This window comes from Perca flavescens, chromosome 12 (genome assembly GCF_004354835.1).
Source record: "Perca flavescens isolate YP-PL-M2 chromosome 12, PFLA_1.0, whole genome shotgun sequence".
NCBI lineage: Eukaryota > Metazoa > Chordata > Actinopteri > Perciformes > Percidae > Perca > Perca flavescens.
The window spans coordinates 11,186,542-11,204,654 of NC_041342.1; the positions used below are offsets into that span (position 1 = coordinate 11,186,542).

The 18,113-nt window shown below is 42.9% G+C and overlaps 2 protein-coding genes across 2 annotated transcripts in view; one reads left to right on the forward strand and one right to left on the reverse strand.

Moving 5' to 3' along the window:
• Positions 1–758: 758 nt before the first annotated feature.
• selenof (selenoprotein F) lies at positions 759–10,618 on the reverse strand. The gene is made up of 5 exons (XM_028593248.1): positions 10,514–10,618; positions 8,420–8,587; positions 3,839–3,902; positions 2,061–2,110; positions 759–1,868 (listed from the first exon to the last, which is right to left on the reverse strand). The coding sequence occupies exons 1-5, from the start codon at positions 10,559–10,561 to the stop codon at positions 1,737–1,739; spliced, it is 462 nt and encodes a 153-aa protein (XP_028449049.1). The 5' UTR covers positions 10,562–10,618; the 3' UTR covers positions 759–1,736.
• Positions 10,619–10,966: 348 nt separating this feature from the next.
• The window catches only part of hs2st1a (heparan sulfate 2-O-sulfotransferase 1a), a 37,568-nt gene continuing 30,421 nt past the window's right edge, over positions 10,967–18,113 (forward strand). The window contains exons 1-2 of the mRNA XM_028593161.1: positions 10,967–11,215; positions 11,506–11,679. Coding sequence (XP_028448962.1) covers positions 11,556–11,679 — 124 coding nt within the window. The 5' untranslated portion in view covers positions 10,967–11,215; positions 11,506–11,555. The remainder of the gene's footprint in view (positions 11,216–11,505; positions 11,680–18,113) is intronic.

Genomic DNA, 18,113 nt, shown 5'->3' on the forward strand with positions numbered 1-18,113 from the left:
TATATAGTTGTAAGTTCTAGAGATATATTTTAGGGCTAGTTTTGGCAATACACTGGGCAAATTAGGGCTAAATTACAAGTTTGAACAACCCACTAACAACACCCACTGTCATTGCCAACCAATCATATCATTTGTCCCGCCCCGGCTGGTAGGGACCCAGGTCGTCGTGCGCAATTCACATTGAAATTGACCCTAGTCTTACCCTGATTTATTTAAGATTATTTTTTGGGGCTTTTCCAACTTTACATTTTGACAGGAAAGCTAGGTGAGAAAGGGGGGGTGGGGGGGAAGAGAGAGAGAGAGAGAGAGAGAGAGAGAGAGAGAGAGAGAGAGAGAGAGATGCAGGAAATGGTCACAGATCGGATTCGAACCCTTGGACCTCTCCGTCGAGGCATAAACCTCTCAGTATATGTGCGCCTGCTCTACCCACTGAACCAACCCGGCCACGTCTTACCCTGATTTAACCCACCTGGCCAGCGAGCATATTGCGGAGGCACCCATTCAAACACACAGTCGACCTAGGTATAACCCTGTTGAGCCATTGGTGTGAAAGGGGTATAAGCATGTTTTGGGAAAGGGTGCCGCCCCCAGTCACAGGACCAAGCTGTTACGCTGTTTCAGACCACTAGATGTCATCAACAGACCTGAGTCTGTGGTTTTAATTCAGTATGAGGAGAGTCAGAGTTCATCAGTACAATAGTAACAAAGAGGATTGTGTTATCATACACTTTTTTCCATAGATTAAGTCATGACAGAAAAACCATCAGAGACTTTGTTTATTGTTGCATATTTAAACTGTCGCCTCATTCGCTCCAAAACAAGCATCCAAAATAAATCCAGTTTCCCTTCGAAGCAGAAGATGTCGAAAAACACAGACACATCAGACCTCACATCCCAACAGGTGGTTTACTGTGAGGCCGTCACTAACGGGTGCTTCAGCAAAGACATCTGCATTTGGAGAGCAACTAGGATTCATTTTTGACCACAAATCCCTTCATATACAATGTCGAGCATTATATAAAAAAATAATCATACAGGAATATCAGACAGACAGGGAAAAGGGGGAGAATGTAAACTCCCAAAAGTTTGACAAAACAGCTAATGATGTGCACTATTGTTTTTCAAACCTAATCAGTAATGGTCATTATTTCAGATGTCCTGCCCTTTATCTGGGCTTTTTGATTATGTCTTCTCACAGAAGTTATTTGGTAAAATCCATTATTCCCAGATACAAAAACAGTCATGATTTTTCACAACCAACTAAAAAAGGGTCGGTTCACCCAAATTCTCAGTAGCCCCTAGTTAATCTCTAGCCAAGCAGATGGTTTCGCTCAAGCTTGAAAAGGTCCGTCGGAGATGTCAAAAGGATTTGTGCCGTAACGGTTTGTTGCGCTGCAAATCTTTTCCAGAAATATCATCTCCGTTTTCATTCAGACTATTTCTTTACTACAAAAGGAGTTCCAATGACAATTGTTGACGGTGTTTTAGGCGGGTGATCTACAGTGACTAGGACACCGTTTTTTGGAATGTAGAATATTTTCAAAATGTAAATTTTTCAGTGCTGCGAGCACCACAAACAAAGCTCCCCATTTACCTGAAGGTGGATGCAGAAATGTCCAGCACATAACAGTAATAACAGTAAATCTCTGCATGGCTACATACCACCAGAGGTATTGGAATTTGGGTGAACGCGGAACCTTTAACTATAGACTCCAAAAACTAAAACATACACGTGTCTATATCCGGTCTAATTTCTCACTCAGGAACTCCTCCACGCTGTCTGTGTTCCACTTGAGGATGCTGAGTTCTTCAGCGATGTTCCCGTTATCGTCCAAAAGCTTTAGTACAGGATCTGAGCCTCTCACGTACTGCAGTGTGGGAGGGGTGGGGGAAGAAACAGAGTTTGCTGTTAACACTAACAACAAAAGAGTCAGAGAAACATTTGTGAGTAATTTGACATAATTGGATTGCTCTTTAAACTGCATGTGGAAAGAAAAAAGAAAAAGCAATTTCAAGGTGTGTAATTATGAGATCATATCATCATCGTTCATGATCCCTACCTTGATCTGAAGACCCTTGAACATCTTCGGCTTGTCACTCCTGACAAAAGCTGAGGAGATGAAAAGAAAAAAGAAAAAAAAACACAGGTGAGACAAATATCGGGCAGCCAATTAGCCTATTTCAGTACCGAGGTCTGTAATTAGTGACAACTGCAAAAACCTCTCGGGAATGCAGCGTTAACAGCAGCGGAGACAGTTGAGAACACAGGAAGGCTACAGCTGAAGTAAACAAACGGGTGGCCATGTGGCACAGACAGGGCTCCAGACAGACGTCTACCCCCCGACGGAACCTGACACTCGATTCACCAAATGTTACACTGAGCAGTAGATGGAAGCTCCCCTCCCGAGACACAGAGGATTGACAACTTCAAAAGCTGGATGCAGAGACAGACAGACAGAGAGAGAGAGACACTTCTGTATTACTATCTTTGTGGGGACATGTCATTGACATAATGCATTCCCTAGCCCCTTACCCTAACCTTAACCATCACAACTAAATACCTAACCTTAACCCTTACCCTCACCCTAACCATAACCTAATTCTAATCCTAAAACCAAGTCTTAACCCTCAAACAGCCCTTTAAACTCGTGGGGACCAGCATTTTGGTACTCAAGTCCACGGTTTTTGGACCCCACGAATATAGTAAAACAGGTACACACACACACCCACCCACCTAATTGCAGTTATTTTGACCGATATTGCGATTGTGATATGATTCACAATATTGGAGGGAATGATCATTATTCTCATTTTCGTTGCCACAAGAACGGGACATTTAGGTTTAGGGAGCTTAGTTAGTTCAGCTAGCTAGACTATCTGTCCAATCGGAGTTACGACTAAAACATATTTTGCAAACAAGTTCCTTCCAGAGGCTATTTTTGCAGAGGCACCATGGCTCCGTCCGGTGCTTAGCCCATGACGGATTGTGACTGGTTTAAAGAAATGCCAATAAACCAAAGCAGGTTTTTCTCCCATCCCGGGAATGCTGGGTGGACTAGCCAGAGGAAGGGTCTGACAAAGAGAGACTAGGTTTCACGGAAAGATCCTGGGTGGGGGTTACAAAATGTACATTTCAGTGACATGCGGGACACAAACCACGGGTCTCCTGGGTGAAAGTCCTGTGTCATTTGAGCCATCCACCAACCTAACCAACCAACGGTCTTTGGCTTTGCTAGCTGACGCTGAGAGCCACTGACCAAGCGTCCCCATATGACGAGTTAGGAATGAGAAGTCAAGTCAATTTATTTACTGTATAGAGCACATTTAAAACCAACCTGATCAAAGTGCTGTACAAAGCTATATTAAGTTACAAAAACAAAAAAGGAAGACAATAAAAATACAGACACAATTAACATCATTCAAACAACACACTTCTTTACAAATGTCCTTAAACTAAATCATACGCCAAAGAATAAAAATGTGTTTTAAGACGAGACTTAAAAAGATCTCGGCAGTAGAGGAGGACCTAATATGAATGGGAAGTTTGTTCCAGAGTCTAGGGGGCCACAACGGAGAAGGCCCGATCACCCTTTGTTTTCATCCCACACTGTGGAATAGCTAAAAGGAACTGATTAGACCATCTTAGGTTCCTGGAGGAGTGATGTAGGGTAAGGAGGATCAGCAACATATAAAAGGGGCCAAGCCATGTAATGCCTTAAAAACAAGTAACATTACCATAAAATCCATTCTATAATTTGACCGGTAACTAGTGAAGAGAAGCCAATAGCGGGGAGAGAAGGGCTTGTACTGTATCATCGTGTCCCAATAGAGAACTCACCTTGGACTTGAGGGAACCTCCCCAGTTTTCATCCACACACCTCAAGGATGGCCCCGGGGTAGAGCTGTGTGAAGAGAAAGACAATGTCAGGTAATCCATGAGGAGTCTCCCCCCCTAGCCCTCCACACCACGCCATCAATGCTGCACACATTGACAGCACGGGCTGTGGCCCTGCTGGTGGTAGGATGTCTGGCCTGGAGGAGTAATTTGATTCAGGCAGACCGATTCATAAAACGTGTCCAGGCGACTCCTTGGGGGTCATTAAACCGTGAGGCTGTGCATATGGAGCAGGGCTGATGGATGGCCGTTTGCGCAGGGCTCACTTGTAATCAAACCTCCAGCGCCAATATACAATAAGTTACAGGAAATTGGAGTGTCACAGCAGTATTTTCAAGGGCACGCTCTGCTCGCCGTTTCAGGGAGGAGAGTTGTGAATGGCCGGGTTGGCTGGTTCACGCAGCAAATTAAAATGACGCATGCAAAGCTAAGATTCTCCCATTTTCTAACCACTTCACAACACACGCATAATATTTATTTTTATCTTTTCTTTAATAGAACATTTTTTGAACAGATAATGGATTACTATAAAATAGAACTATATAAATTACTCCTGGTGTGGGAAATTCACACACATTGAAACTGCAATGTTAGAACCATTTCCTTCGTTTCACATCCAAAAAAATAGTTTCTTCACTTTCTTGTGGACAAAACAAGACATTTGAGGATGTCATCTTGGGCTTTGGGAAACACTGATCGACGGAGTTCACCTTTTTATAAACCAAACAACTTATCGATTAATTGAGAAAATAATCGATTACTTGAGAGAAAAAAAAAAAAAAAAAAAAAGATAGTTAGTTGCAGGCCTTAAGGCTGTTTTATGCTTCTGCGTCGAATCGACGGCGTATCCCCGCAGACCCCTCTGCGTTGCCACGAACCCCCTCCGAGCTAGAGATGTTCCGATACCGATACCAGTATCGGTATCTGCTCTGATACTGCCTAAAACGCTGGTATCGGTAAGTACTGGAGTTAATGCACCGATCCGATACTACGTAATAAAGCCCAAAAGAAAATCTATGTTAAAGTAGATTATTTATGTTCTTTTTCCGTTATAACTGTCAAACTGGACAATAAAAGAAAGTTCTGTGGAGTTCATTGTTTGTGTTTGTTCAGGTTTAACAAAGATAGAAATAATATCACATCCATACGGGGATAGTAGTTGTACAGTTGTTGGTATCGGGCGATACGCAAGTTCAGGTATCGGAATCGGTAAGCAAAAAATGGTATCGGGCCATCTCTACTCCGATGCCGACCGCAAGGACTGTGATTGGTCAACTCGTCCTGTGTGTTGATGGTCGGTGTTTCAAACAGCCTACTGTGGGGAGTAGCAACATGCTAGTTCACTGACATCAGCTTTGCAAATCAACTCAGACATATTGTGGTTACAATGACGGGGTTATCAGTCTGTAAAGTGTCTATATGTCAGTAACGTTTGGAAATTAGCTTTGCCAACAAGCAGTTACATAACAAACTGGCTGGCAGACACCTCGCAAATAACCTCAGGTTATTTGGTTCGAGCTGGTCGAATCCTCTAAATGCCACCACAGCAGACCCACGTCAATGGCATCCGCCATTGTGTAATGATGTAGCCAGGTGGGAGTGCAGTTGGATTCTCTTACCACTGTGGGTGTTTTTTCCTAATTCTTCATGAATTCTCCTTCACATCTTTCCTTTCCTTGACGTTTTCCCATCAACGTCAAGGAAAAATGTTTAGCAAAAGACATTGGACGTACTTTGTTTTGACTATTTGACCACAGTCTTTCCTCATCTCTTCTTAAGGCTCTGACACACCAACCCGACGGCCGACTTTTGGCAGAAAAGGCAGTCGGACTGACTGACTCCCAGAGTTGGTCAAAAAAGTGCCTCGGAACACACCTTTATAATTTGCCTGCCAGCTGCACCTACCAATTAAACTTGGACACACAATCTCTTGGTTATGGAAGATGCCTCATTATCCCACAGTCCCACACATAGCAGGCATTCATCTTGTAAATAATCCAATTTCCTTCAATACTGTCGGACTTTCCCGGCCCGTGGGTGGCCTTTAGCCCCAAGCCCACTGGTTCCTACATTAATCTTTAAAAAAAAAAAAAAAAAAAAAAAAAAAACAACAGGTCACAAATATGTTAAATTTTTTTTTAAACAAGACTACATAATTTCCTTAAACAGATTTTAGCAAACGATGCTCAAACAGGAAGAAATAGTGCATTTGTTGACTATTTTCAGCCGCAGAGCTGTTGCGCTTGGCTACACAGGCAATGCTGGTAAGCTGGATCAGTTCATTGTTAGTTTTGGTCTTTTCATGGGATTTATTGACTGAATAGAAAAAAAAATTGAATATTGTCAAACGTATCCTCTATGAAAAAGCCTGGAATGAAGGCCTCTCGTGTGTTTGCCATCAACCGTCTCTCAGGAAGGTTGTCCTGCTCTACAGAGAAATGCTGTAGAATGGCAGCAATGGGAGCTGAGGTGAAGCTGCAGAGAAGCAGACATTTGAAAATGAGTAACCGAGATGCCCTCCATGCTCAGTAAATCTTACTAATTGACAAGGCTGTGCAATAAGCCATTTCTCAGAGGTTTTAATGATACGGCACTAATGTCAAATTGCGAGACTGAAAGAATCCTTAAGGCAGATAATTGTTGCTGTCTGAGGAGAAAATGTGCGTAGTGACAATACCATTTCTACCGGTACCCTCAGACAGCCCATTGCTCTTCTAAGTGACATTTTCGCTCCAATCGTGAGGAGGAAGAGGAGTAATCTTTCCTCCAAGTGTCTGCCTGAAAACAGAGTTATCATCAAGAGGTTTAATGAGGTGTGCACTTCACTTTCCCAAGGTGCTGTTGCTAGGATACCACACACACACACACACACACACACACACACACACACACACACACACACACACACACACACACACACACACACACACACACACACACACACACACACACACACACACACACACACACACACACACACACACACACACACAGGGGGCTTTTGCTTAATCAAAGAAGATCTACATTGTTTATCCACCATCACTTGACTCAGTCAGTAGCCCTTTTCACACAGCCTGTTCAAGGCGGGAACGTTGCGCCGCTATTCCGCCTCGCCGTTGTGTATGAAAGGGAACACGGAATTGGAGGACAGCGTTGTTCTATAGCCGGCAGCGGAGGTAGTAGTAACAGAGCCGAATCAACATCTTTGCAAAAAAAAAAAAAAAAAAAAAAAAAAAACCACCCACCTACAAAATACTGCCATGCTTTCTAAAAATCACACACTGGGGCAGCATTATGCCACTGTTGTTTGGTTCAGTGTTTAAAAAAAAAAAAAAAAAGACAGTATTGTGGATTGTCTGTGTAAAAGAGGCTAGAGTTTATCTGTCAGAGAGCCCAGTGTGGACTCCTTTTGAATTTAATGTAGTCACCAGAGCAATGAGCGCACAGTCACCCCTCCCTATTGGTTACAGAGTGGCTGTTTTTGCAAAACCTGATAACTGAACCCATGGCGAGTGTCACACTGGGGTTAAGGAGCCTCGACTCTGAACGTCACAGAGAAAGATTGAGACGGACGGTGACTGACAGGGTTTGTGTGCGGCAGCTCAGATCAGATGCACAGCTGCAAACTGGGTTGTTTTTAGGAGCAGCTCAAATGCTGTCAATAAATGTGACACATTCTGACACAGAGGTCCTCGGCGCTACTATCCACTGAGAAGCCTGTCATCTGTAAAACTCAGTGAAGGACTGGAGACAGCATACAGATCAGCTCAAAGCCCCACAATTAATAGACTGTCTGCTGTGCATCATCTAATTTGTCAAGTGTCAGCCATGCAGCTCAGAATAACAATAAGTGCCTTTTATTTGATCATTTTACCGCATTCACATTTGTGAGCCTTGTTTCTGGTTCCACTTCCTCCAGTCTCTCTAAAAATCGTAGGGCTGGGACGATATGCTTTTGTCCCTGATTTGATTCTTTCACAAAACACGGGTGCCGATTCCATTTGCATTGCGTTATTCATTTATTGCGATTCAATAGTATTGAGTATTGCGATTTTCTTTTCCTTCTTTAAGAAAAGCCCAATTTGAATAATACACTTTTACAGACAATATATCATGAGACCTTTCTAAAAACTAATTGTTTTCTAAGAAGGATGCACATCACAGGTCAGTCAGTCTGACATTTATTTAATTTGTAAAGAACATAACATGGATTTTTGGCATTTTCTGTTTTGGTCTGTTTCGCTGGAAACGGATATGATGTAGTTGCCGTCAGCGGAACCGTATAACAGAAAATATTTAGGTGAATCATTGGTAAAAATAAATAAATATTGATTCTAGGGAAAAGAATCGATTTTACAAATTGTCGCAAAACAAATTACGATACATACGATCCGATTTTGTCCCCACTCCTACTTAATCTCCTATTAAAAAGGTATTTGCAAAACGCTCCTCGCTGTGTCTGAATCTAGACAGGCAATTACTTTCGGGTTGCCTACTCCCTGGAGCTCTGTTGTTCCCTTTTACCTTGCGCGCTTCCATCTGGGCCTCCTGCTGGCAGCACTGCCCGCAGTCAGGCTGGAGCTTGTTGAGGCTGAACTCCCCGAGCAGGTCACAGGAGCTGCACAGCAGGTTGCTGGAGAAGCCCAGCTCCCTGCATGCCTCAGACGACAGATCGGCACCATACACCGACAGCTGGAGAGAGGAAGGAGGAGATAAGAGTCCCACAGAGAGGGAAAAATAAAAAGCCAGGGATTAATAAAAGTGCTTACTCCTCATATGCAGGTGTGCGAGGATAAAAAAGCCTTATGTCTAGGGCTGGGGTATTGTTCAAAAATTTCCGATACCGATACAAATACTGTGACTTCGATACCGGTTCCTAAACGATACTTTTTTTTCAATACCAATTTTATAAAAACAAAAAGAAATAACATTATGGCACAAATCTTTTTATTCATATTTCATACTTAGAATTTTTCCTGCTTGTCTCTACGATGTGTAACGTCAGACAGCCAATCAGCAACATTATTAGATCTTGTTAGAAGCATGCTGCATGCTTATTGGCTCACTGATGCTGATGAGATTTACTCCTTAGGTATTGAAATTGGGTGTTGAATGACGAGGCGTTTTTCCAATACTCAATACTTTAGAGGTAATTCGGTCGGTGAAAGAAAGTATACCCAGCCCTACTTATGTCACTAATTTTTTTTAAAAGCCTGAAATTAGGAATTGAGACTGAATTGTGAATAAAGTGCAATAAAATCCTTGTATGTAGTGCTGCAAGTAACTGTAATGCCAAAACTACCATTTCATCATCTATGATCTACAAAGTTGGTGTTCAATAATCAAACATTTGTGACACCTTAAGAATACTTGTTGAGTGACCAACAGACAAAAAGAACAATTGATAAGAACATTAATTTGTGATATTGAAATAAACTGTAGTGAGCAAATATTTGCATTTTCACTTGATGAGGACTAAAATTATTTTACAAACTCAATTAACTTGAGTGTGGATTTTTTTGGTACAAGAGATCGGATTGTTGGGATTGGTAGGAATGTGGGTAGACAGGCAGCCTCATTAACAGGATGTTACAGTCTGAGGTGTGTTCATGCTCTTTGCTGCTAAAGAACAAACTGAAGTAGAAATGCCCTGGTGTCAATGAATACATAAGAGGACTCAGCTGATGTTGCCAGGTACCTTGTTTTTTTTTCTTTGACAGGCAAGCTACTAGGTACATTTGACCTAATCGGTTTTCGCTTTCAGGATTCCGAAAACCTTGGTCCTCTAAGGTTTAAAAAATATATATATTAAAAAAAAGGCTTACATGCAGTTTAGTGTCAAATTATTTTCCAAAAACTGAGTGCCAGACAGGTTAAGGGTAGGATTAGGGTAGCAGAGGTGGTTTAGCAGGTTCATATTTAATTAAGGACATTGTATGGGGAATTTGTGACACTAAACTGCACGTAGGATATCGTATGGGGAATTTGTGACAATAAACTGCACATATACCAACAACAACAAAAAAAGTCCCTTCCAAGCAAATGTTGAGACGTTCAATGACCGTTGTTTCAACGTCGAATCAAGACGTCCCAGTTATGGTTAAAAAACGACCTAGCCGCCTACTGGACTGGACGTCCTTCCGGGACGATGTAGCAACGTAGAATTAAGTCGTTACCACCAGCTAAGTCTAAAATCGTAAAGTTATCTTGGTAATTACAACTTCTTGTCAATAAGGAGTTTGACAGTCTTCATACAATTCTTATTTTATTTTTTTAAGAAGAGGGTCTGATTGGACCGGATTATTCGACGTGGAAACAACGTCACCATCTGGCCGTTGACTTCATAACCAAGTTGCCGTTTTTGTCCAAGAACAGGAATGTCACCGTCCGCCCAAAATATTAAAAGCTAAAACATAGACACCGAGGAGGCTTCACTTCCCCAACATGTTTTTATGATAAGCCACGTCATTTTGAAGCTCCGGGTTCACCAGGATGCGGATCACAAAACGAAACATACCGTTAGACCGCTGACAGCTTGGCCAACCGCTTAGCTATGCTACCTGTAAAGCACTACTGACTGCGCCGACAATTGCTCATTTTCAGTGTTAATAAACTCACCGTTTGTAAAAGCGAGAGAAGCCACAGGAGATACACCTCTCCCGACATTTTAGAGCCTGGCTTTGTTAGCCAAATCTACTCTGAGGCCCCCTTTATTTATCGAAGGGCTGCCCCCATCGCGCCTGATCGTTAAACGTCTTAACTGACCATTTGTTTTCCCAAAACTGTTTGACGCTTGCTGACATAACATCGTTCTTATAGTTATATCAAAATTCTTTCTTTTTTTAATTAGTAATTTCGCAGAATTACGTTTCATTTTATGTTTCTTGAATTTTGGCATATTCCAAAGTCGACTCAAAATATCTTCTTCGCCTCTGCTGCCACCATGGTTCAAAAAGAAGTGCGACACCTGCTGTCCGAGTTCAGCTCCGTTTGTGAAAACTGTCCAATCCGGTTTGAACAGAAACATTGTCGACGAATAGAAAGCCTCCGCCTTGTGGTTGACTGTTGATACATCCAATAGCCTCAGTGGTAGTAATTCTAGTCTGTCCGTGGTGCGAAGGTGGACACACACTGGGTCAAGAGGGAAGCGCTACAAGGGGGACGCAGGCGACAGCGGCTGGTAAAGATACCACCGCTCCTACTTCCCGGAAAGAACAATTCGCACTGTGGAGAAACCTGTAGGGCTTTACGACGCTCAGCTTTTGGGAATTGACTTGATACAAAAATAACCAAGCAAAGCATGAACGCGTCGCATTTGAGGTAACCAGAGGATCTGAACACTGGGAGATATCCACACACACACACACAGGGAGAGAGGGCCATGCTCAGATACTCCGCCGCTTTGTAATCACCGTCGTGTGTGTGTGTGTGTGTGTGTGTGTGTGTGTGTGTGTGTGTGTGTGTGTGTGTGTGTGTGTGTGTGTGTGTGTGTGTGTGTGTGTGTGTGTGTGTGTGTGTGTGTGTGTGTGTGTGTGTGTGTGTGTGTGTGTGTGTGTGTGTGTGTGTGTGTGTGTGTGTGTGTGTGTGTGTGTGTGTGTGTGTGTTTCCAGTGGCTCCTTCTCTGAGCATGGACTGACCCAATCCCTCTCTGGATGATTTGATGGGGCTACTCAGAGTCATGATGCCGCCCAAGTTGCAGCTTCTGGCGCTGCTGGCGTTCGCAGTGGCCATGTTCTTCCTGGAGAACCAGATCCAGAAGCTGGAGGAGTCCCGGGGGAAGCTCGGTAAGTTTTAAGGAGATCTCGGATCACATCCCGTCACAACACTCCAGAAACACCGCAGGCTGGGAGTGAGGTATCTCTCGGATCACTGTATAATGATGTGCATCGCCATTGTTGTGCATTTTTGTGTGCTTGGAGAGCAGCACTTCATCCACCACAAATGCTTCATCACACACAGCCTATGGTGTGTTAAATGATGTACTGCTGAACTTTGCATGACCATTCCGAGGATTTCTAAGTAATGTAATGCAGATAGTCTGCCTCTCATCCTTATGTGTGCAATGCAGTGTGAGATTGAGGGGGTGCTGCTATATTCAGCCTGTTGCCCCGTGGCAGTGAGTGTGTGTGTGTTTTTATACTTTTTAGAGCTGCAGGTAACAGTTATTTTAATTATTGGTTACTCTGAGAATCATGTTTTGGATGTGATTAATCCTTTGCTTTATGCAATGTCAAAACATTGGAAATTGCCCATCACAGTTTTCCAAAGCCCAATAAGAGTCTTTGTCTTCGTTGTGTACAACCAGTAGTCTAAAACCATAAGATATACACTTTATAATTATTTTGGGGGGGAAAAAACTGAGAAAAGCAGCACATCCTTACATTTGAGAAGCTGGAACTGGGGCATGTTTGGCTTTTCTGCTTGAAAAATTAACCTAATAGATAACAGATTTTTTTTGTTGACTAACTGATAAATAGATCCATTTTTGAGATTGATAAGAGCTAAGGGCTAATTTAAAAGTATAGGACAAGGTGTGGCAATAAGTATCAATTGAAGTGCTGTCCAAACCTTTATATGAAGTAGGCCTATAGGACATGCAAGCTGGTGGTTCTGGAGTCAGACTGACAGGTGGGATGGTCAGTGATCGGTATACAGTATATTGCAGTGCTTTTAGAACTAACAAGGGACCTCTTTTTTGCTTAAAGTAAGTTTTTATTGATATTCTGCATGCATGGGGACGCCACCCTGCTGCAAATCCTCTGCTGCCCCTTTACCAAACTCTCTCCTATGATTGAAACGTGACCGGCGCTGTGTTCAAATCTCATTGCGAGCTCCCATCAGGGGCTCACTCCCTATAAAGATCTGGGACATTGCCGGATTATCTCTCTGGTGGCTCCACTGTGGGGGTGGGGGGGTTTCAAGGAGCAGGAGCGGTGCAGACACATCTGAGGGGTGCAGCCAGCCAGCCAGTCAGCCAGCGTACCTCAGGGGTTCAAACACCCCTTCTTGTACTATTTGATGAAAGTGCAGGAGCCTGACACTGAAGAGAGGGAGCATTTCTTTTACAGCAGACATTTTTGACACGCTAGAGCAGGAAAAGCACAGGTGTAATCAATAACATTAAAAATGGCTGCAGTGAATTCCATTTAGGTGAGGCACTGCCAGAGTCCTTGTATTGTGCATGCTGGTTCATCCAATGGCTTACAGGAACACTTAATGGAGCTGAGAAATTGTTACTTTTATTAGTAACACCTGTGCTATGACAAGTGAAAATCGCTGCTGTGAAAAGGGCCCATTACATTTTAACTATGGCATATTTCAAAGGCCCTGCACATGGGCACATGTGTCACTCTGGATGATTAGACCTCTGCTCAGGCTGACGTGTGTATCTATGCCGGGAAATATGAGGTCACCAAACTCTGTATTCATAAGGTGCAACAAAACTAACAGGAGAGCCAAGGAGCTGTTAATCAAGCACAGTCTGTACAGACTCACGCAGTTATGAGAAGAGGTCTAATTAGCCAGAAGTGTGTGTGTGTGTGTGTGTGTGTGTGTGTGTGTGTGTGTGTGTGTGTGTGTGTGTGTGTGTGTGTGTGTGTGTGTGTGTGTGTGTGTGTGTGTGTGTGTGTGTGTGTGTGTGTGTGTGTGTGTGTGTGTGTGTGTGTGTGTGTGTGTGTGTGTGTGTGTGTGTTAGAGTTGCAATTAGGGCTTGGCGATATGGACAAAATCAAATATCACAATATCTTTGACCAAATACCTCCATATCGATACCGCGGCGATATTGTAGATATGGACTATTGGTGCTTCCACAAAATATTTACACAAAGAGATTTTTGATAAATTATCATCAGTAATGTGGATATAATGAATAAGTGGGTAAAGGCAAATAATAGAACAGTTACAACAGTCTGGTAAGTTCAGAAAAGTACATCACTTTACGGTAGCAGCCTTTAAAACCAGGAAAAGACAACACTTATGCCATATTACGATATTACAATATCCAAAATCTAAGACGATATCTAGTCTCATATCACGATAGCAATATAATGTCAATATATTGCCCATCTCTAGTTGCATTAATGAGTTGATTAGAGTGGTGGTAGCCTAGGCACTTCATTTTTGGCGTTGTTGGGCAACAATTCCATAATAATCTTTAGCATAGCTTAGACTGGCCAATCACAGGTCATTTTAGGTTGATTGACTAATCGGTTTGGGCCTTTAGATAGTTTATGTCATGCCACTTTTACCGGGATTACAGCTGTCACGATGAGTCGATTCATTGATTGGGAGGAAACGAATTTTGATAATCAAGTCATGGTTTTAGTCATTTTTTCTTCGTTTTCCATGTTTGTTTTACCTGGAGCTTACAGGTAGACGAGTAGACCGACTCTTTTGTCAGATGAGTCAAAGATGAGGCAGATTTGGAAATTTTCCAGGCAAGATTGTGAATAAAATAGTTAATCGTCATCTTAATTGAATTAAGTGTCCCAGCTGAGTTTCCACATGCTGGAACAATCGGGAGTCCCGGGGGTATAGATAGCTATATTGGCCCGTTACATGGTTTACTGCTGATGTAAAGGGATAGAGACTCACACACACACACACTCTTCCGATATGCTGAAACTAAACCTGAGAGGCCTTTCCCCCGACTGCCCACCACCACGAGAATCCGTTGACTTGGCAGAAAGCGCTCTGATGGATGACTGGACTGAGCAGACGTCTGTATGCTGGAGCTCTGACTTATGTGCTGCATGGCCAAATAGTTGTGACGGAGGCTTTTTACAGGCACCACGCTGACAGCCACAGGGCCGCTCACATTACCAGGTACGCCTGCTGCAGGTCCATCTGTGCAACAATACCCAGCGTAACAACCAGGACAAATCACATCTCCATGAAGGACTCTACGTCACCTTCCTGCGTCATGTTGTTATCATTACAACATTTATTTAAAAAAAAAAAAAAAAACAGGGCTACCGTCTCAGCCAGTAGCTGAGTTTACAAAAAATCCGAGATGCACCAATTACAACTTTCTAGGTCGATTCCGATTTTTCTTTGAGTTAGGTCAGGCGATACAGATTTTGGCCGATTCCGATTTAATTTTTTCTAACCACTTTACAGCACACACAAATATTTATTTTCTCTCTTTTCTTTAATAGAACATTTTGCACAGAACAGAAATTTTTTTTTTAACAGATAATGGATCACTATAAAATAGAATTATATAAATTACTCCTGGTGTGGGAAATTCACACACATCTAAGTGCAAAGTTAGAACCATCTAACAAAACAAAAGAAAATGTGATTTTGGTATTCGGTGTCGTCCCTCCACGCCCTACTTTTTCCTTGCAGGTGTTGCAATATGCAAACACCTGACACCTGAACAGCTGACATGTTGCAGGTTAGTTCACGAGGTTCCCTACACGTGCGAGAAAAGCGCGGACACGCGCTTCACACCGCGAGCGGGTACGCGCGACACACGGCGGGAAAAAGTTAAGAGAAAGGAAAAAGAGACGGTGCCGTCGCATCCGTGTGTGCGTCCTTGAACTGTAACTGGTATAACTTAGGTTGTCGGTTAATTGTAGCGTTGACCGGCATGAAATCGGCATATGCCAGACTGACCTGCCGGTCGCCGGTCATGACTGAGCACGTGAGAACCGGCCAATCGGTGCATCTCTACAAACGTTTTCAAATTTTTAAGCTTTTGTGGCCGGCGCCATGTCCTCTATTGCCTGACATGCAGGTAGAATCATTTCCCGCATTAGACGCCCCCCACCGAGCAGACAAGCTGTGATTTGCTTCCAAGCTAATCGTCGTCCCAAGGTTTCACTGAGAATGTTCCCGCTTTGCAGCGTGTCCTGCTGTGGGCCTGATCTGTTATTCTGACAGGATTTCTCTCCGCCTGCTCACCAGCAGTGCTGCCGCCTGGGTCAGTAACGCAGACCAACTGTGCAGGGATGAATGGGTTGGCATAAAGTTTATTTTAATAGAGAGCCACGAGCAGGGATTCAGGGCCACTTTCCCTGTCAGGGTTGCCGTTAACTCCTTTTCAGTCAATTTCAGATGTTTTCCTTGAAGAAATATGCTATTATCCTAAAGTCTAACACTGACATTCCTGCTTAACGTTTGGTATATGACAGGAGATGAATGCCTGATTTGAATTCGGCGGTGATAAGGTCTTCTCAACCGGTCAAAAAAGTCCCCAAATGGCACCAAAAGGCCCTAACCAGAAGGGGTTTCTGGTTCTTAAAATTAACTGAAAAAGAATTGTCAAAGTGTGTACATTGTCTTAGAATTAGGGCCCGGTTAGAAAAACTTGTACAAAAAGGTGAATATCTTCATGCAGGGGATCATGTGGACATCTGGATGACTTGTAAAATGTATTCAAATAACATGATTTCGTATGTGCATATTCATTTGGCACGGATTGCTTTTTAGAATCTGAATCAGAAAGGGATTCATTGCCAAGTAAGTCACACTTAGGAGGAATTGTCCTTGGTTGTTGGTGCATACATACACATATAACCATTAATATGAAATAAACAAAAAATAAATACAGAAACCACATAGAACATAGAACTGTTTAACATTAAGAAAGAAAAGAGCGGCTGTATGGATTAGTACAGGACGCGCAAAACATTGAGTTGAACGTTAAAGCGCAAAGCTGACACTTGTGACGAAGTCAAACTCAAGACTGTGGGATGATGGGGCCACCTCGAGCTCCCCATGTGGGCTGAGTCCTTTGCAGCGGCCCGGGTTCGAGTCCGACCAGCGGCCCTTTGCTGCGTGTCACCCCCCCCCCATCTCTCTCCCTCCTTTCCCTGTCTATCCACTGTCACTATCAATATAAAAATGGATGATGATGAGACGTCGTTTCTTCACAATAGGCTCGGTAAAGGTGATCATCTAAAACTCCAGTTCGGTGTGTAGCGGGGTGATCCATTCATACCAGGGCCAATCCCTTTCAGTAGGCGTGCTGAAACCAAAAAAAATGTATTCCTGTTTTCTGGCTGAAGGCATGTTCATTACACAGTTGAACGCATCAGTATTTGTGTAACATCTGTCCCTGCTACCTGCGTTTCTAGATTCAAGCCATATTATTTCCTCAGGGAAATTACAGGGAGAAAATCTTAGTTTTCATTTTAGAAATTCTATCCTTTTTTTTTTTTTTTTTTTTTAAGATTATGTTTTGGGCATTTTAGCCCTTTATTTATATAAGACAGCTGAAGACATGAGAGGGGGAATGACATGCAGCAAAGGGCCGCAGGGTGGAGTTGAACCTGCGGCCGCCAAGGAGTGAAACTCTATATATGGGCGCCTGCTCTACCAGGTGAGCTACCCAGGCGTACAATTCTATCCTTTTTTTTTTTTTTTTTTTTTTTTTTTTTTTTTTTTTGCTTAAAAACAATTGATAACACAACTTGTAGCAGGTAGTGCCGGGACGATATGCTTTTGTCCCGATTTGATTCTTTCACGATACACGGCAGCCGATTTGATCTGTATTGCGATTTTCATTTATTGCGATTCTAAAAGTATTGTGATTCGATTAGAGATGCACCGATTACAACTTTCTAGGCCGATTCCGATTTTTCTTTTGAGTTAGGCCAGCCGATACTGATTTTAGCCGATTCGGATTTCATTTTTTCTAACCACTTTACAGCACACACAACTATTTATTTTCTGTCTTTTCTTTCATAGAACATTTTGCGAACAGATAATGGATCACTATAAAATAGAACTATATAAATTACTCCTGGTGTGGGAAATTCACACACATCTAAAGTGCAATGTTGGAACCATTTCCTTCTTTTCACATCCAATAGTCCCTCCACGCCCTACTTTTTCCTTGCAGGTGTTGCATATTGCAAACTTGTTACCTTGTACGCTGAAGAATTTCCAAACAGCTGACATGTTGCAGGTTAGTTCACGAGGTCCCCTACATGTGCGAGAAAAGCGCAGACACGCGCTTCACACCGCGAGCGGGTACGCGCGACACACAGCGGAAAAAGTTAAGAGAAAGGAAAAATAGACTGGAACCTCGTGACACGTGGCGGAAAAGTTACGAGAAAGGAAAAAGAGACTTTGCTGTGGCGTCCTTGAGAACTGTAACTCGTATAACTTATGTTGTCAGTTAATTGTAGCGTTGATCGGCATATGTCAGACTGACCTGCCGGTCATGGCCGAGCACGTGAAAACCGGCCAATTCCGGTTCGCCGGCCTA